Raw genomic sequence first — 19648 nt, forward strand, 5'->3', positions numbered from 1 at the left:
TTTAACATTTTAAAAAAATAATTTCCTAACTTCAAATGTTTAAAAAGTGTTCCAGAGACCCTCGCTAACAAGATTCTTAATGAAGTTTTATTTATCTTTCGACCGGATCCTTTTACTTGAAAAACTGAAGGTTAACCGCTATTCAAAACTCACCTTAATCCAAACAGGAAATTATGACTTTGACTTAACTAACATTCATAAAATTTACCGATAGTTGAGAATCACACGTGGTGTGCCACAACATAACATTTATTATTGGTCCCATCGTTGGAACACTTTGCTTCTTTGTTTTTTGTTGTTTTTTTCCTTCTACAACTACATTCAGTTCAAACTCAATTCTTATAGTAATTCATAGTAAATTATGGAAGGATCAACATCATCAAGATCAACGTCTTTCCATGATTTTCTCCACCGTATGCGACACCCTTCTTCACTTGACCTTGTCCGAGCCATTAAGAGGTAATTAACCAAATCTTCTTTTGTTAATGAATTTCAGTGTTTATGTTTTCTTTAACTTTGTTATGCATTGGTGAGTTCAGAAAAACTAGTTCAAGTTTTTCTATTTGTTATTATTTTCTACATGCCTATCTATCTATGCGTTTCATTTTATGATAATTTTTTGATAGTAATGTTGCCTGATCTAAACCCATTTGGTTGACCTAGTGTGTTGGCTTGGGACCTGTGAAGCACGGACACTAGACACGATACGGACACGCCGAAACTTACAATAATTTAAGGAAATGACATAATTTAGTGTAATCATAGGTGTTGTGTCGGTGTCAGACATCGAAGCGTGTCTGATGCCGCGACATACCTAATCCAAGGAATGTTCGTGTTTCATAGCTTGAGACCTTGGAATGTGCTCCTCTCAGGGTCTCAGGTTCGATGTACCAATTTCGGTGGGCTAAGTCCGAATAGAGCTATGTTATGGCTTTAAATAGGGTTCCCGCAAGTAAATGGACCCCTTGGATTAGACGGTCCTTGGGTGCCCGATACTGAGTTTTCAAAAAGAAATAAAAGTTGCTTTTCTAGTTTAGATAATGAATATTTTTAACTTTTTAACTTTATATTTTAGTAGGCCGGTTTTTTTTTTCTTTTTTCAGAGTGTTCCTAGCACTCATCTTTCATCCTAAGTAAGTTCATTGTTGGTCACTTCCTTAAAAAAAGTTTCTAGTTTGCCACTTTGGAATGAACCAATTCAAGTAGTTATCACACTCCATAATTTAGAGAGAAACTAGAAATAAAGGGAAGGAAATTGGTCATTTTTCGTTGATTCTAATCACGAGGCATACAATGCTTATATAAGTTGGTGCATACTCATAGTAAGATAACTACCTCAACTACACAATAACAATGCTTGGTAACTAATTAATAGAATATGCCTAAAAGATCTCTTCTGGTAACTAGTTGAGTCATTATTCCTTTCTAGAATAAAATGTGTCACCCATGAGTCTCTCTTTGGGCTTGTAAGTTCGTTGAATCGTCATATGATCATATCATTACCCCCACTCTTCGAAATCAATTTTGTCCTCAAGGTTGTAAGTGAGACAAACCTCCAATAGCATAAATCCAAATATTTTGTATCGATTCACATTTGAGGAGCCTTTAGTTTGTTCTGCAGACATTCCTTCAACAATATCCCAAAACCAAGCTATCAACCATTCCATCTCATTACAGCAATATACTTAGTATATGCCTTCTGAATCAGAAGATAAAAGAGATTTTCAATTTGAGATGCAGAATGAGAGAAACATCTCTTGCTGCAAGTAGGACATGCTGTGAAAAGACCAATGTTGCAGATAAAATAGAGTGTGGCACACGAAATACAACCCCTCCAACACAACAATAGGTTTTCAAATACTCTCATGTTCTGCTAAACCACCAGTCAGTCTTGACTCTTGCATCTGCCTTGAAGTTTACTACTTCAAATATGCCAAAGAGACTAGAAGATATTATTAGACCCATGTTGCTATTTTCTAGTTGTTTTAGTTATGTTATTATGTGCATGCACCAGATTATATAAGCATTGTATTGCCTCATGATTAGAATCAATGAAAAATAATCAATTTTCTTTTCTAAAATTCTCTCTAGATTCTGGAGTGTGATCCCTATACTTGAATTGGGTCGTATCACACGTTAAAGAAAAGTCTTTACAGTGCAAGTTTATATGTCTAAAGAACAGTTTTTTTAAGCTTAAAGTAGATTAAAATAAAGGAAAATAACCAAAATCTGGAGGACACAGACCTAACAAAAGTCCACAGAACAGTTAAATAAGAGAGCTTCCAAAAATATTGACATGTAGAAGTTAATGGTTAATGTAAAATTATTTTAATGTTTATTCTTCTATAAGCTTCCAAATTGACTCTAGTTAAGTTGGTTAATACATGGAAATTTGCTTAACTTACTCTTCACATGTACATATATATTCTGCAATTTGCTTTTGTTAAAGTTTATTTTGTTTTATGTGTTTTTATTTAGCTTCATTGTATCATTTTCATTTTACCAACCAAAACCTGAAAATGATGGTCAAAGAGTTCAAGACTTCTTTCTGTCAATGGAAGTTGCAATTAGAAATCATCCACTTTGGGCAACTGCCACTGAAGAAGACATTGATTGTGCCATGGAGGTACGTTTACACCTAATTACATATACGCCACCGTGTGTAGATTCTGAAGACAATTGTTTGATCTGATATTATCTTTATACTTCATATTTTCAACCAAAGCAGAGAGGTAAATAGCCTTGCTTCCCTCCTAACTATATTTATTATCTGCAGGGTTTGGAAAAATATATAATGACTAAATTGTTCTCTCGGACATTTGCTACTTCTCCCGAGGATGCAAAGATTGACCATGAAATCTCTGAGAAAATAAGCTTGCTGCAAACATTTTTGAAGCCTGAACATTTGGATATACCACCAGTTCTTCATAATGAAGCGTCATGGCTGGTATGATATGCTTCATGATCATGATGCATGATTCAATTTTAACTTATTATATGGTTTTTATGGCAATTGTTTTATTTCTAATGAGTGATAACATTAGTTAGGCTTTGATTCCTGGACATAATATAATCATATTCTTGAATGTGTCAAACATTGTTACTATAGTCTTTAAATCTGTCTACAAAAATATTCACGAATATATCTTTATTTATTGAGTTTGATCCTTGAATATCCTTCATTAGTCAGTTTAACCGCCAAATGTTTTTCACCAGTTAGTTTAGTCCATGAAATTACTAACAAAAGACACACTCATAGATGTCTTTGTAATTTCAACACATTCAAAGATTATAGGGACACCGCCATGCACATTTATGAACGAAAATATGCTAGATTTCTTAATGTGTATGATGATGACTATTAATACCATTTCCCTTTTCATTTCACAGCTTGCGGAGAAGGAATTGCAGAAAATCAATGCATTCAAAGCTCCACAAGAGAAACTCTCAACCATTATGAATTGTTGCAGAGTTATCAACAATTTGTTGCTCAATGCTGCAATGTCTGAGCATGTTCCAGCAGGAGCAGATGACTTTATCCCTGTGCTAATATACGTTACCATCAAGGCAAGGCAAGCCCTCCTTGGTAATAATACATTATGCTGATTTTCAAATATAGTTTATTAACCCTTTTGTGCTTAGATTAAAGCATGAGCATGTTTGGTTTCCATGATTAATGTTGTTTATTTGTTCGTAAATTTTAAGCAAGACGCTGTAATTAGGGGTCTTTGACATCTAAGTGAGTCCATCTAGATATCTCCACAACCTCACACTTCGGAACGAACCCAAAAAATAATAACAAAGCCGAAATAGATCACTAGATGATCATAATATTTTAATTTTTAACCAATATTTTAAATATTGAACTGATCGGTTCAACCGGATGAACCAGAAATCAGCCAGTTTGACAGTTTATTTGATCCATGTTATATTGTTATCTTACTAAACGGCAGTTGGCTCAACCAGTTTTCATTATTTTCATTTTTGTATTTATTCTTTTTACTTTTTTTAATACTTTATAAAAAAATTGTTATTTGGTTCAACCATGGTTGAATTGATTGAACCATGACAGACGTTTCAATAGTTTGATCTTCGGTATGATTTTAAAACATTGATCAAGTGTTATCATACTTTATTCAAAGTAGGAATGCATTATATTTTCAATGATTTTAGGCTACTACTACACTTTGATCTTTTGATACTAATTTCTTCATTTTGGTTGTCATTTTCAGGCCAATCCTCCAATGTTGCATTCAAACCTCAAATTCATTAAGTTGTATAGAAGGCAAACAAAACTCATCTCAGAAGCTGAATATTATTTCACTAATCTTGTATCAGCCAAGACATTTATAGTTGAATTGAATGCTAAATCCCTCTCAATTGATGAAATCAAATTTGAGGAATGCATGCAAGCTGCCAAATTGGCCAAGAATGTCACAAGTGAATTACACTCTACATGTAAAATGAAACAAGAGAAGAACGATAGCAATGTTTCAAACAAAACGCAAAATAAACTTGATACTAGAGGTTAGTTTAAATTGATTTCTCATTGTTTTAGAACTTGTTTATTAAAGAGTTCAATTAACAACTTATTCAATAAACCATTTTAGGGAGTTTACTAAACTCTTATTCACAAGAAATTATTCGAAATTTATTGAAATAAGCTGCAATGAGCTTATGAGCATGTCATAGAATATTTTTTTTAAGTGTTCGGATAAATAGCAAAATTAAGCGCTTCTAGCATAAGATTATATTGGGTATTTCTGTTTCTATCTACATATAGGCTATTTCTATAACCAAAATAAAGACAAACTGTTTTCAAATAATTAAGTTCTACTATTTTCATAAGTTATCTTTGTGAGTCTGTGGAAATAAACAGAAAATAGCTTATGAACATGCTATAAGTTGTTTTCATACGCTCTTCAAAACAATTTCATAGGTGTTTATACTAGTAGATAAATTCAAATAAGTCAATTCAAACATGCACATAACTACTTAGATCATGAGATAAATCAAAGTAAACTCTTCCAAACAAAACTTTAGGTAGTTAGTTTGTTATTTGCTTTTATAGATTTCAACCCTTATCACAATCACTTTTAAATTACATGCAGAGTTTCATGTTTTTCAACATGGAACAAATTATCCATACATGGAAGCAGAAAGCAAAGATCTAGCAAAGGAAGATGTGGACATATTACTAAATCACTACAAGGATTTAGTTGCCAAGTACACAATCATATGCAGAGCTATCAATTGCCTTTCAGTGTCAGAGAAAGAACCGTTGCTTCATCAGCTAGAAATGCAAGGAGAAGGAAATATGCTTTCAGAGTGCTATGGAATCAACACAAATACAAATGATGGAACCACCTCACATGAAGATAAATTACTATAAGAAATTTGAATTACCCATGTGTGTATTATTACTTTTGTATTATACTAATATATGCTTTTTTTTTTTACCGAAACAATATTAACTGATATCATTAATTAAAAAGTGTGCAATCTCAATAAACTAGACCAAAAACATACCGCCTTAGCAAATGTATCAGAATCAATTAAAAGGGTGTAAATTTTTGTTATTGGGGAATGGGATATTATTACTACTAGTGGATAGACAGGCGCTAACATGTCCTTGTATATGCTTTTCTATTGCATTTACTTGTAGGTAAAAAAATGTTTCAAGTTTAATGAAACACATTTGAAGTTTGAGGTCGACTTACTTAGACACAAACATGAATAAAATTCATTTAGATACACTCACTTGAATATAAAAAGTATGAAAGAGAAAATCATTAAATATCATGTAATTTTAAAATAACTAAATGATGTGTATTTTATAACTGCCTGCCTAAATAACTTTAATTTGAGTTTGTGACTATACAATAATTTCTCTGGAGTTCAACCAATTAAAGAGTGCTTGTTCACGATATAACTTTTGGAAGATATACAATATTTAGGTTATCTATTTTTTTTTTTTTTGCGTTAACCTTCCAGTTGAAAAGAGACCTTGATAATCCAAAGATAGGTCTGGAAATAAATAAAGTCCAACCAATAATTTTTTTTTTTTGAAAGAATGAGTTTAACCAATAATTATTCTTCCACCTTACAAGTATTGCCAAAAGAATAATATTACACATGCCAAGTCACAATGCATACGTATATATTAATAAATTCCATAACACATGTCGAGAACAATGGTGGAGGAGAAAGTTTTAACCTAAAAAATGCCTAGGTACAACGTCAAAGTCTAGTAAATCGAACATAATAGTTTTTCTCAAAGGTTTATTAACGGCTTGAGTTCAATCATTTGATTATTTATCAGGTAATAATAATAATAATAAAGTTAGAGCAAGATATGCAACGAATCTTGCTTATTTATATGCCTACATGCACAATGTGAATGAACCCAACTTATTTAATGGAACAGCCACATTCCAATACTTGAGTATTACAGCTGTTGCGTGATAAATAACTTTTGTATCATTCACAGATTTAGTACAACTGTGCTGCCTATAACTCATATAAGTATATTTTCATGATATGCACCATATGTTCAAAGATCAATAGAATGACTATGTATACACCTGCAGGCTTGATCACTTGATCAGTCTTTCACCACTCCTGCCATATTTGTACGAACGGCGACATCTACAGTGAGCTTTGGTAGAAATTGCACCAATCGAAAAAATTTCAAGTAAAATCAAGGAACTAACTGCGCAGCGTGGATTTGAATTTTCTGTAACTCGCCCATTAGCACAAAACTTACTGTAGAGGGAACTCCTTCTGGAGAAGGTCCAAATTACGACTATCACAAGCTTCCAACATGTCATTCCTGGAAGCACAACTGGAAAATGGGAGACAGAAGTTTGAGTAGCAGGAACATAAATTTTGAAAACTAACTTCTATGGTGTCTATCTTAATGGCCTCGGTCAAATACCGTTCAGCTTTTCATTGTTAATGTATTTTGAAGTCATACCTCAACGAAATTCTCAAATACTGCCATGCATTCTCTGCTTTTGGATTCATTGCAAGCGCTCGAACATAATAACGAATAGACTCGTCATACATGCCCTGTAAGGAAATGCAGAATTTAATAACAAAGTATGGTTTCATAATACAGTTAGAATGCAACATATTAAATCAAGAGTTAACACCCCTTTTAGTCTTCCAAACACTTAAGTGGTATCAATTTGGTCCTCCGACTTTAAATAAGACCAACTGGGTATTCATAGAGAGAGAGAGAGAGAGAGAGAGAGAGAGAGAGAGAGAGAGAGAGAGAGAGAGAGAGAGAGAGAGAGAGAGAGAGAGGACCTATATGAAATTTTCCCTTTCTCAATTTGATAAAATTTACAATAAAATAAAGCTAAAATCCGTGTAAGGAGTTTACCTGGTTTGCATAACTGATACCCATATTTGCCCAAGCACGAACATAATTAGGCTTTAAATCTAGCGCCTGGAATGAAGATTGATTAGGTCAATAGAAAAAAACAAAATTCCATTGTGGAAGAACATATTTCATACAGTACATTTGATACAATTGAAACTGGGAATAATCCCATCTATACAAACATAAAAACAGTAAAAGGAAAACAAAGTAAAACAAAATACTTCCAATATCTGCCAATAAAATCTTACAACGATATAACAGCCTAATAATGAAGAGACCAGTATCTCACATTAGAAGTCGAGCAGTTTATGTTTTAGGAGATAGAATACAACAGCAACAAAAGTCTTCTTTCAGTAGGTGAGGTTGGCTACAATGGACCAAACAACACCAGTGTCCAATTGTAAATCAAGTCTAGTGATAAAGATTTAAATCTAAACTATTAATGGTTTGGCCAATAGTTTTTCTTTGACTAGATCTACTGTTAGGTACCAAGATAAACTTAGGCTAGTTTACTACAAAAAGAAAGGCAGGAATGTAATTCGATAGTTAGGTAATTTGTTAGTAGTAAGAGTGTCTTAGGACTTGGGGGTAGTTTTCTGTTTAGCTTTCTGTTACATTCTGTTATTTTTAATTGCTGTTCTGTTGGCCCTATAATCTATAAAAAGGGCTACCCTTTCTAGTGAGGATTAAGAAATTAGTTTGTAAAGCTGTGAACTAGAGTATGCTCTAGTTTAGGGGAGATTAACTCCTTTGTGTACTATTTTTCTTTCTATCAAATAAACTCACTGGCGAATATCTTGTTTCTCTATCATTGGAAAATCAACCAGGTATAGGTTCCTAACATAGTAACATCTCTCTTTACTAGGGTTTCTATACTCTATAGGTCATCTTCGTTGCATGCTCAAATCACTTCAAATTGAAACTCTTTCATCTTTTCGACACTAGGTGCTACCCTAACTCTCATTCCAATACAGTTGCCCAAATCATGTCTTGAATGTCCACTCATGCATTGAAAAGTCTCACCTTATAATTTAATTAATAGTTTCTTTACCTCCAACCATTCAATCCCTACAACATTGAAGGTCTTATAACTGTGAGTAACATTTTCATTAAATTTGAGCGTCACTTTCCTATCACAAACAACACCTGAAGCACTTCTCCATTTTATCCACCTAAATTGGATCCTACAGTATACACCTCCCTTTATTTCATTATCATTTAGCATGACTGACTCAAGATGCTCAAGTATAGTCTCCAATTTTCATCTCGAAGCCACAAGTAGTTCTCCTTGTACTCAACTTACATTCTTAGTAATACAATTTATTTCTGCACACACAAGGGTAGTGCTTACACAAGCCCATACTCCAATACCATAATAAGCCAACATGCAGTTGCTTAAATATTCTATTTTATTAATAATGTCCTTATTCTTACACATAACAAACTCCACTCGGAAACATCAGTACATATACAGAACTATTAACCATGATATACTCTACAATAGGCTAAGCCTAGGTTTTGAACAGAGTCATGACCCCAAACATAAACGCCAATAAAGGACCACATCATAATCACATTTCTTATAAATTAAATCTAAATGTCATAAACATTAAAGTTACTGCCAAATCAGGATTGATTCAAGTACATACCTGTTGATAAGCCGCTATTGCATCAGCACTTTGAACACTGTTTGCTTGTGTTGCACCAAGCTTGTTCCAGAGAGAGTAATCTTGTGGCTTAAGCTTCAATGCCTGTTCAAAAGCTGCAATGGCTTTGTCATATTCTCTTGATAAGTTGTACAGGACCCCAAGAACTATGTGAACATCTGCATCATCAGGTGAGATTACAGCTGCGTCGTTGAATAATCTAGCAACCTGCAAAAAGGAATATCAGTCTTTCAAAACCAACTATAAGATATATTTGAATGAATATTGTTATATAAGTGTTTCAGGATGTTTGTCAAATAAAACTTGGCTTCAAAAAGAAGTTAGAATCGGGGATGAGATAGAAGGTATAGTGTTGAAGCTAAATATTGTTACATAGTTGTTTCAGTATGTTTATCCGATGCATGGTTGTCAAAATCGAGATCTCACTAAAGATCATTGGGGTATAGAAAGAGCGTAGATCGTAGGATCGTAACAAGGATCGTAAGATCCCACATAATAGACAAAATTATAAAAGAAACTAAGAAAAATAACCTTTCATAAAAAAACACTTTCATTAACCATAATTTTTATTTTGGAATTGCAAACTGTGAGATGAGAACTGAGAAGTGTTAAGGAATGATTGAAATTTATAGAACAAATAAGGATGAGAGGGAATTGATTCATTGAAATAATTACAATTTCAGAGAAGAAGAGGAGAAAAATTCCCAATTCCCTAACCTAATTATTCAATTAAACACCAAGTCCCAAAAAACGAAATTAATGGTATAATCTGGCCTTTTCAAGTGGAAACGGGTCTAAATCTAACCGAACGGGTCAAGTCCATGCTGGACGGTGCCGGGTCAACCCGAGTCGGGTCATCTCTTCTGGCCCGGGTTGAAAACCATCGCAGAAAACACAGAGAAGCGCCGATTCTGCGATCTACCGCTTTTCCTCGACGCGCCGTCCGCTCCGCCGTCGTTTTACATCTTCAACCCGCTCCAGATCGGTGATGGCCATCGGAATCGCAAGATCGTACGATCTTGGGTGTTAGATCGCGATTTTAACAACCTTGATCCAATATAAAGTCTAGCATTGAAGGTAAGCTTTATGTCATGGCTCAAATTTTATATGGCCTACAATAATTGATGAGTGAAGAGGGAGGTCTAGCATTGAAGGTAAGCTTTATGTCATGGCTCAAATTTTATATGGCCTACAATAATTGATGAGTGAAGTTGTTCAGCCTTTTCCAACAAGGCACCGATGAGATTATGAAGCAAGGATACAGATACGTACACAGACACGACACAGACACGCCGAAACCGCTAATAATTTGAGAAAATTACATAATTTGGTGTAATCAATGTGTCGGTGTCTGACACATGTTCGACACCGGGACACGCCTAATCCGAGGAGTGTCCATGCTTCATATAATAAAACTGCCATCCATATTTATTTAATCCAGTAATAAACATAATGGATAGTTATTTTTCAGAAAGGAAAACAAATCAAGGCTCTTATTTCCATTTTATATTTTCAATAAAGCCCACAACTTAAAAGATACATTTACAAAGGCGCCGCTTGGAGAAGGATTGACTGTACATGGGAATGACAAAAAAATGCATCCCAACTTGATTGAAACGTTAAAATAATGGACTGGGATTGGGAGAATGTGTTAATACACTATTGCTTTGTTTGGGACTCCTGTGAGAACGTATCTTCCATCGTGTAGGTTCCACTCTTCTGGTTTTCTTTAATCTGTTTGTTTTAGTTCAAGGTTGACCCCCCAACTATGGTGCTTTAAGGTGCCACAGTCTATTCCAAGATATGGTGGTGCATCAACTGCCATTCACCATTTAGCATGGATCAAATTTGTGACACCTTCTAGTAAGGGGTTCAGCCGCTGTTAGCATTATCGTTCATGAAAGCCAGCGGTGATTTCTTGGGTTGGAGCTTGGTGGTTTGCTCTTGGGCACGACCTTATTGACTTATGATTTTGGTGTTTCTCCTTGGTTTATCCAAGATATGTTTTTGGATTTGGTTACCACACTTGCCAGTTTTCTCTTTTTTAAAGGGTATATATGTAACAAGCTCAAAAACTAGTAAGCTATATAGCTTGAGAGTGAGTGTGAGTAAATAAGAAAATATCTTAACATATCATGATATTATAAGATTAGTTCTATATTTCCTAGTTATTATCATGATTTGTTTTCTAATGTCCCTATTTATTTAGAACTAGGAGTTGTGTATCCCTATAAATAGAGGTTACTGTTTAATCTTTTGTTACAAGTTATTTACAATAAAATTACACTATTAGCATATTCAACCAAAGTCTTCATTATTTATCTTCTTCTTTTATCTTACAACAAAGCCGTATCTCACTAGGTGGGGTCAGCTATGTGGAAATATCTAAATCATAATGTACTTTTAGCAGACATGATATTCAGGAAGCATTCAATTCCACTTACATCAGCATAGTACAAAGAATCAGACATCTCAGGTGGGGCAATCGTTCCGTATTTTGGGTGATTCCGTAGCCATCCAAATAGATACTTCAAAGCAGCATTTTGCTCCAGTTCTGCAAAAACCAACACATATGTTCAATAATTTTTATTCAGGAATCCAATGTTAAACCTACAAGTCATTTGCATCAATGCTTGCAATAATAAATTCACTAAAATAGAAGACAACTACAAAATGGTCTATTAGAATCCTAAGCAGGAAAAATAGGAAGTTAAGTAAATATAAGTATTTTAGTTTCTCAAAAGATCTCTCCAAAGTCCAAGTCTTACAATTTCTATTGAATAAAAACATAAAAAATTAGAAGAATTGAACACAAAATCAATTCAAGCGTCAAAGCATGGTATGACAAAGCAGCCTTTGAATTTACATTAATTTCCTATTGTACAAGATATCATTTATTGAGATATCAGAAGCAGTCAGTCACTGACCATTTGTATGACTGACACCAAGAGCAAGAAGCACCTCCAAGTTTGTTGGATCAGCCTCTTGTGCACGCATCATCGCTGCAATTGCCTGTGTAGGTTTGAAAAGTTTTTACAAAAGCTATAAGTTACTGCATAAAGAAAACATCTAAAATACAAAGTGATAGATCAATCGTAGTATAACTAAGATGAATGTGGATGACTAAACTGTATAATAAACAATAAATATTCCTGTACAAAAGGGCGGTAGAGAAAGAAAGCAAAATGATTTACTATAAAAACAACAAAGAATTAACAATATGATGCTATACAGTATACTCTATGGAAATACCCATTTAATATTATTTTTGTAAATATGAAATGGCCAACAAATATAAACTAACTGAATCCATTTTATGTCAAATTTATATAAACTAACTGAAACCATTTTATGTTAAATTTATAAAATTCACAGGATGGAATGATTACTGCATACATTGAAAAATTACATCATATTATATAAAGAAGCAAAATAGAATAGCATATTTAGTTGGACAGAAACACTGTTCTGCTATAGGCAGTTGAAACGTAAATATAACTAAATTGATAAAAAAAAATTGGTAATTCAGTAGAAAATCTGTACAGCACCATGTTAATGTATTATTTGTAGTGGTTGGTCAAAAACATATGTTATAACAGTCTACACAAATAGGGGAGTTTATCAACAAGAAAGCATAACCTAACCTGTTGATCATCGTCATTTTCTGCATGTGCTATTCCGAGTAGTCTCCATCCTTCGGAATTTTCAGGGTTTTTCAAGACTTCGGCTTCTAGTGCTAGAACTGCTTCACTTAAAAGCCCTTTCCTGAACAGATCTTGGCCTTCTTTTAGTGGATTTGGATGACCAACATAAGGATTTAAATCTGAAAACACATACACGCCCCTTGAACTATCTGACCGCTGCTTGGCAGCAACTTGCTCATTCAAGAACCTTCACATAACATCAAAAGAGATTCTGATTAATTCAAGGGAATAACCTCCATGCTGGCATTGAACACTTTCAAGTTTAAGGGGAACGTAAGTGGCCACAACCCAAATATGTAGTGTTAGAAAATAGTAGCAATATCTTTTTTATATGAATTACTTCTATTATTATAATCCATTAGGTGATATAGGTTATAGGTTAATTAATTACAAATGGAATATACATCTGGTCAATGCAGGGTGTCTATCATCGTGATTTACATTGATAATCAATAAATGTTGAGGTTCTGCGAGTAATTTCACCTTTCAAAAAGGAGAAACTGGTATCTTTGAACTAAAAATAACTAGGCAAAATGGAATCAAGAATGGTAAGAAATATCTATCTTCAAGGGGAAAGGTAGAAATCAGACTAAAACATTTAATTAACATAGAATTCTAAATAGATCAGCCAAAAAAAGATTTTCCAATCTCTTCGCAACTTCAAATTCTATTCATGGAAGTTCGCATAATGGCGTAGTCCAGGGTTATTCAATAATTACTTGAAAGAAAAGTTGTTTCTCTTTATGTAAGGGTAGAAAAATATTGAAATTCAATTAGTGAAAAAGTTTGACTTACTCATCATATGCCTGAGCCCAATTATCCGAAGAGCCTTCCCCAAAGGCTCCTTCACCAATCTGCTGACCAAATTCCTCAGCCCAGTCATTAACATGCAACTTTGAGAATTCATCAACCCACTGGTCATCAGCTGCTCCGTTTTGTTGTCTTTCAGTTGCAAATTCATTCGCCCACATTTCAGGTCCAGCTCTAGGATAAGCCTTCAATCCACAAATCAGTGTCCAAAATTAGAGAAAAAGACTTGTCAATTAGTTAATCCTACTGTTGCACCAAGACTCAACTCTCAACTTTAATGAAGTACTGTATTCAAAAGATAACACAATGCTTGTTCACAATGATGTAGGCACGCACAAGTAAAAACAATGGTAAGTCTATAATGTTTAACGTCGCGAAGAAAAAAAGAGAAATAATATTCTTGGAAATCAAAGTGATAGAACCCATACTAACACCTGTTTCCCATATAGATAGGACTCCTCAAGAACTCAATACAAAACTTGGATAACATTTTTGAAGATAAGGTGGGGTAAATGCATTTATACTTAACAGGAAATGCCTCTTCCTTATTTTTGTCTCATACATTCAGCAAACAAGAGAAACATCCTGATAAATATTAGTACTTTTTAACTGAATATAAGCCAATCAATACTCGATAAAAAGTTTACAAATGAATGTTGTTTCCTGCTTATTGGACATGCCTTATTATTTAAGAATTCACCAGCCCATGCATCACCATGATTATACTGCTGCTGGTATTCTGTTGCCCAATCTCCAGGTGCGGGTAATGCAGACTCTTTAACTTGATTGTCATCGATAATCAACTCACCACGGCTCATCTTTGATACAAATTGAAGGAACTTCGAGTTCTGCATGCCAAAAGAACATGTTATTGAAATTTTTGAATTTTTTGTTTCAAAAAAAAGAGGAAAGAAAAGCCACAAGAGGATAAGATGTTTTGTATGGCAAGGACACAATAATAAAGCAAAATAAAAACAGCTCATCAACATAAAGCTTGTTATTCCCTCCATGATATTTATACATCAACAAAAAACCCCGGAAAAAAACAACATAAACAGTATACGAGCATAGAGATTTTTCTTCACTCTTGTAATCTCCCTTTTCATCGCCATAAATTTTGTAATAACTCGGCTGTTTTATAAGGGAAAAAACAACATACACCTAAACCAGCCCAAGCACAAGAAAAAATAAGAAAAAGAATGATGCAAAATATCAACTCAAGAAATCTCTTGGAAGACACCTTTAGCTTCTAAACTCAAGGAGGCCAAGAATACCACCTCTACCAAAGAATTTGTGACGACTAAGATACTGTCACAAAACTAGAGCATTACACTCCAGCCCAAAACAGTAAATATAAGCATATCACTAGAATACTACTACTAGAATAAACTTCCCTAATGCGATAAATGAGGGATCATTGAAGTCTGTTGACAAGTTAATTACTGAGACTCTTGTTGTCCTAACTAAACCTATATGGTTGAATCTTACAAATGAGGGATTGTTGACTCAGGTTAATGAACATAATAGACATGTGCCTTAAAATTGTCAGCTTCATCACACAGTCAGGAAAACTTGACAAATTCAATATCTATCTACAATATTCAATATGAAAGGAGAAAATTAATCTAACAAAAAGGCAAAGAAAAAAAATATTGAACTTCTATCATCTTTAATTTCACACATAATAATGTATTGGACTGCAATTACTTATATGCTTGTGAAGTATAGATTTAACAGTCAAGATCAATGGATGAACCTGAAATTTAGGGTCAGCATTTTGGGCCAATGTATTGGCAAGCATACGAGTCTGCTCTATTGTAGCAATGTTCGACATGTTCACAATACCTCGCATTTGATCTACTGATGACAATTGAGACTGAAAGATGTAAACAAGAAAAAATAATATCAACAAATAATAGAAAGTTGATTAAAAATAATATGGGTGTAACATTGAGAAATCAATTAATAAAATATTTATAGATACCAATATAAAACTAGCCTACAGATACCAGCATCAAGACCGATGAAAAACAAAGGCGTCGCATCAAAGACATTATGTGGACACACGCATGGCCATCGCATAAACACCAAAAAAAGATGCTTTTTTCTGTTATTGGCTATATTTTATTCCATGACTTGTTTACTTGGATCCCACCCATTTTCAACATTGTGATTGAAATTATAATAATCTCAAAACAGAAAAGAAATCAAACTGCTACTCTGCTAGAGATATTCTGAAGCCGTTCATCACACAGCTTTCTTTCTATTAGTATGCTGGCCATAGGAGATGGACGCAAACGTCAAGACAATGAAAATATAGTATGAAGAATTATTTAGGTAGGAAGCTATTGCTGAAGAAAGGATAATGTTGATTGTGAAACTTAAACTAAAAGGAATAGCCATGCAGTGGTGGAAGCAACATTTTAGGCTAGGAAACCCTAAAATTCAAACTTGCTAATAAATGGAGACCATACTTAGTAGGCAATTTCCACCGACTAATTATAAGATGCACTTACTCAGGAGATTTAATGGACTGGACAGAAATAGGTATGCTATGACTAACATTATTTTGAATTTAGAGTTTGTGCAGCTTTGACCAGGAAATACGAGAGTAACTCTACAATGTTTGCTTTATCAGTCAGTTCAGCATAACAAGTTTCCTCAACAAAGATGAAGAGTTTGAATTGCATGTTATTAATAGATTCAATATTGTGCTTGCGTACAGATATATGTGTGTGACAGAGAGAGAATTAAAATTATAGCTACAAATAGAACAGTGAAGACTTCTCACATGTTCAAATTCAGAGGCCCAGCCATTTGCACCATGCTGTTGCTCAAACGAAGTAGCCCATGCATCGGGATTATCATATCTTTCCCTATTTTGACTGAATTCGGTAATCCATCCGTCTGAAGCATGAGCACCATGTATCAGGTTGCCTTGAGACTCATTCCAATAATCTTCAAGCTCCCTGTGTCTTTCAGGCATAGGTCCCTTGCCACGGACATTGCTGTCAATATCTAGAGAGGACAGAAGAGCATTTACCTAAAAAGTAATACATGTGATAAGTCTAGAGATACAAAATCAAAGACTCTCTTTTGCCCTCAATGAAAAGTTCAGTCTTCAGAGCTATATGTTTGTACGCAGATAATTAATTGAATAAGAAGAAAAAAAGTAAGCAGAAACTAGATGAAGGTATCCATGAATTTCCTTACTTGGGCATGGATAAATTCTTCACTTTTATCTGCAAAGAGATGCCTGGCCATAATGCTGCTACGGTCGCGTATACATTGTTTATCGCCATCAGATAAACCCAATACTGGAAGAGGGGCAGGATGAAAAGGTATTCCACCGCGACTGCTGTCAAGAAATGAGTGCAAAAAGGTAGATAGAACTCTTTGCGGTGTCCCTGACATATTGGAAAGAAAACAACATCAATTTGATGTCTCTTTTTTTCTGTTTTAGTGAGTGTTTGGAAGAGCTTATTTAAGCTTATCTTACAACATAGGCATTTTATTTGTAATATATACACTAATAAGCTCCTCATAATAGGTTGCAAAAATAACATATACAAAGTTTTTCGTCCTTCCCATTTCAAGGAAAAGAACAACTTATGCAAAAGTACTTAATGAACTTTTTTTTACTCACACATCCTTAAAATACAAAACAAGACAATCCAAAGAGGAAACTTCGAAATTACCATCCAGTGTGGGTTGATGAAGCTGTGGTGGTAGCTGTCCCCTACCATCATAGAGCCGGAGTTGATTTCCATCACGTTGTATCTCATCCCACGTTTCGTCAAACCCACCCGCACCCGCAGACCTAAACCTATTCAAAAACTCTGAACCCTACAGCATCCAAAATTCATATTGAAATTCAAATAACTAAACAAACCAAATTCATCCAGTCAATATAGATACAAGTCAACCAACACACACATAAGCATAAAGCTTGATTCTGAAATCCAAACCATACACTATTCCAAATTCATACTATGTACACTACTCTTAAAATTCAAAACATTGTAATCCAATTTGCGTTTTTGACAATAGGAAACATATCAATAGTTACTAAAGTATTGTGTATTCTTACACCTTCATTGCATTTCTTAATTTGTGTAAAATTCTTAAACAACGCTCATTTCAAAACAGAGGGAGTGTAAGTAAACCAATACATACACAAAAAGATAAACATATAAGCAGAAAGCATAATTCCAAACCCTGCACCGCTACAAAAATCAATAAATTTAAAATAAATAAACCCACCAAATTAATTCATACATTCGATTTGAGCTGTGTTATTGGAACATCAAAATACAAACACTATAAGCGCGCTTTATATGTTTATCTCTATCTCTCATACTTTTTTATCTTCTACAACTTACACACATTTCAAAAATACTCATAAGAGCCAAAGGATGACATACTTGATATAAAAAATTCATTTTTGCATTTAAATTAGATACAAGTCCATGAAAACACAAATATAAACATAAGCATAATTTCAGATAGTTTTACACCGTCATCGAATAAATAACACATCATCTTGCCATGTAAGCATAGATTATAACAACGCTTTGCTAATTAGTTTACACTGACAGTGCATGTTCCCTTGACTTTAAAAAATCAATAAATTTAAAATAAATAAACAAACAAGATTAATTAATTAATTAATTGTTTTAATCCTCACCTGAGAATTAGCATCGAGAAAAGGTTTATCGAATTCAGAACCAGGTAGCTGAGTAAGAGGTTGAGAGTAAAATTGGGATGCGGAAGGAGTAGATGTTGATGTAGGAATTTCCTTCAACCTCTCCTATTAATCAATTGAATTCAATTAATAATGAACAAAATTGAATAATAATATACAAGTTGAATTGAATTGAATAATACCTGATTTTTGGAGGAAGAACCGAGGAGAGCATTAGCGAGAGAACCGAGAGGGTTTTGAGAGGAAGATGATGAAGCAGAAGGGTCAGGGCAAGAAGTAGCACCCGTTATAAGATCACGCATCGCCATAACTAACTAACTAACTTTATATTTATTCGAATCAAAATAGAAGAATTGAATTGAAATGGATTGATGAATGATAGTTTTGATTCTCTATCACTCGTCAAAGCCCTTTTTTTGCAGCAGGGTGCAGCTGCTTCTTGTTTTTCCTTCCTCTCACCGTGTGTGTCTTATTTTTTCAGTCTATGTATTTCTCATCTCTATCTACCTACCTCTATATGTGTGTACAATAATAATAATATTATAATAATGCTTCTCTCTCATTTTTCTTCTTTTTTATTGTTCTCAACATATTTTTTTTTAATTAAAAATATTCAAATAATAAAAAAATAAAACTTCCTTCAAAAAAACAAAAAAAAAAACTAATACTTTGTACCAAAATAAAATAAAATGTCAATCAAACAGTTGGCGCAAATGGTTAAAGAGCTCCGTTCAAAAACGAATTGTTCAGTAAAACCTAAATTTGATTTTTCGTGGAATAATATTTTGTCCAACTTTACTTATTTTTTTTTGTCAAATTCCAAATTATTATAGACATTTTCTTCTAAAAACTAGATGATTAAAATAAAAAATATTGAAATTGCTAATTGAATTTCATGATCGGGGTTTAAACCTCAACTCCTTCCGTATACGCATTAGAGCACTAAAAAGACTAGACAAATGAGACCATGTTCGTGTGAAGCTAATTTATATGCACTTGCAGCTACTCTCAGTGACTAGTCAACGTATGCTCGTCATCTAATACTCGCCAAAATCCTCTACAAAGTTCATCATCAAATGTTGGAGTAATGTTGGGCTGGTGGAATTTAATCGCCTTGACTTAACTATTGCCAAGTGCAACCCCTCCTTTGTTACTTAATTCCAATTTAAATTTCAATAGTAAGTAGGAATTTCACCATCCTTATTAAGACAAAATTATTATAAGTATTGTTACTATACAAACTTGCTGCTAAGCAATTTTCTATCAGACTTGTTTGTTGCGTGCTATTGAATTTCCGCTCTATGGTTTGAATTATTTTTAATTCTTTTGTTGTACGAGATTGCCAAACCAAGTACACGGTGAAAGCGGGTTGGAA

The 19648-nt window shown here is 33.8% G+C and overlaps 2 protein-coding genes across 3 annotated transcripts; one reads left to right on the forward strand and one right to left on the reverse strand.

Moving 5' to 3' along the window:
* Window positions 1–225: 225 nt before the first annotated feature.
* Window positions 226–5565, forward strand: LOC146935245 (vacuolar protein sorting-associated protein 9A-like). Of its 2 annotated transcripts, none has more exons than XM_085750429.1 (6): window positions 226–459; window positions 2479–2626; window positions 2777–2947; window positions 3391–3567; window positions 4233–4527; window positions 5112–5565. In XM_085750429.1, the coding sequence occupies exons 1-6, from the start codon at window positions 362–364 to the stop codon at window positions 5390–5392; spliced, it is 1170 nt and encodes a 389-aa protein (XP_085606555.1). In that variant the 5' UTR covers window positions 226–361; the 3' UTR covers window positions 5393–5565. The 2 variants fall into 2 exon arrangements, with proteins under 2 accessions (XP_085606555.1, XP_085606556.1); XM_085750430.1 differs by having other exon boundaries at window positions 282–459; window positions 2533–2626.
* Window positions 5566–6356: 791 nt separating this feature from the next.
* On the reverse strand, window positions 6357–18759 carry PEX5 (peroxin 5). Its single transcript, XM_085750428.1, has 15 exons — window positions 18456–18759; window positions 18256–18378; window positions 17267–17414; window positions 16782–16975; window positions 16360–16611; window positions 15325–15444; window positions 14249–14416; window positions 13554–13753; window positions 12699–12945; window positions 11982–12066; window positions 11499–11608; window positions 9037–9261; window positions 7388–7453; window positions 6977–7071; window positions 6357–6844 (listed from the first exon to the last, which is right to left on the reverse strand). The coding sequence occupies exons 1-15, from the start codon at window positions 18579–18581 to the stop codon at window positions 6763–6765; spliced, it is 2241 nt and encodes a 746-aa protein (XP_085606554.1). The 5' UTR covers window positions 18582–18759; the 3' UTR covers window positions 6357–6762.
* Window positions 18760–19648: the final 889 nt, after the last annotated feature.

Source organism: Medicago sativa, chromosome 3, assembly GCF_051527215.1.
Source record: "Medicago sativa cultivar Bolivia chromosome 3, Bolivia_mono, whole genome shotgun sequence".
Lineage (NCBI taxonomy): Eukaryota > Viridiplantae > Streptophyta > Magnoliopsida > Fabales > Fabaceae > Medicago > Medicago sativa.

Coding starts and splice junctions, on each gene's coding strand:
- LOC146935245 (XM_085750429.1), top strand. CDS start 362: ATGGAAGGATCAACATCATCAAGATCAACGTCTTTCCATGATTTTCTC. Junction 3,568..4,232: donor TAATATACGTTACCATCAAG/GCAAGGCAAGCC, acceptor TGTCATTTTCAG/GCCAATCCTCCAATGTTGCA. Junction 4,528..5,111: donor AAATAAACTTGATACTAGAG/GTTAGTTTAAAT, acceptor AATTACATGCAG/AGTTTCATGTTTTTCAACAT.
- PEX5 (XM_085750428.1), bottom strand. CDS start 18,581: ATGGCGATGCGTGATCTTATAACGGGTGCTACTTCTTGCCCTGACCCT. Junction 15,445..16,359: donor GGGCCTCTGAATTTGAACAT/GTGAGAAGTCTT, acceptor TACATCTTTCAG/TCTCAATTGTCATCAGTAGA. Junction 7,454..9,036: donor CAATAGCGGCTTATCAACAG/GTATGTACTTGA, acceptor TCTTCATTCCAG/GCGCTAGATTTAAAGCCTAA.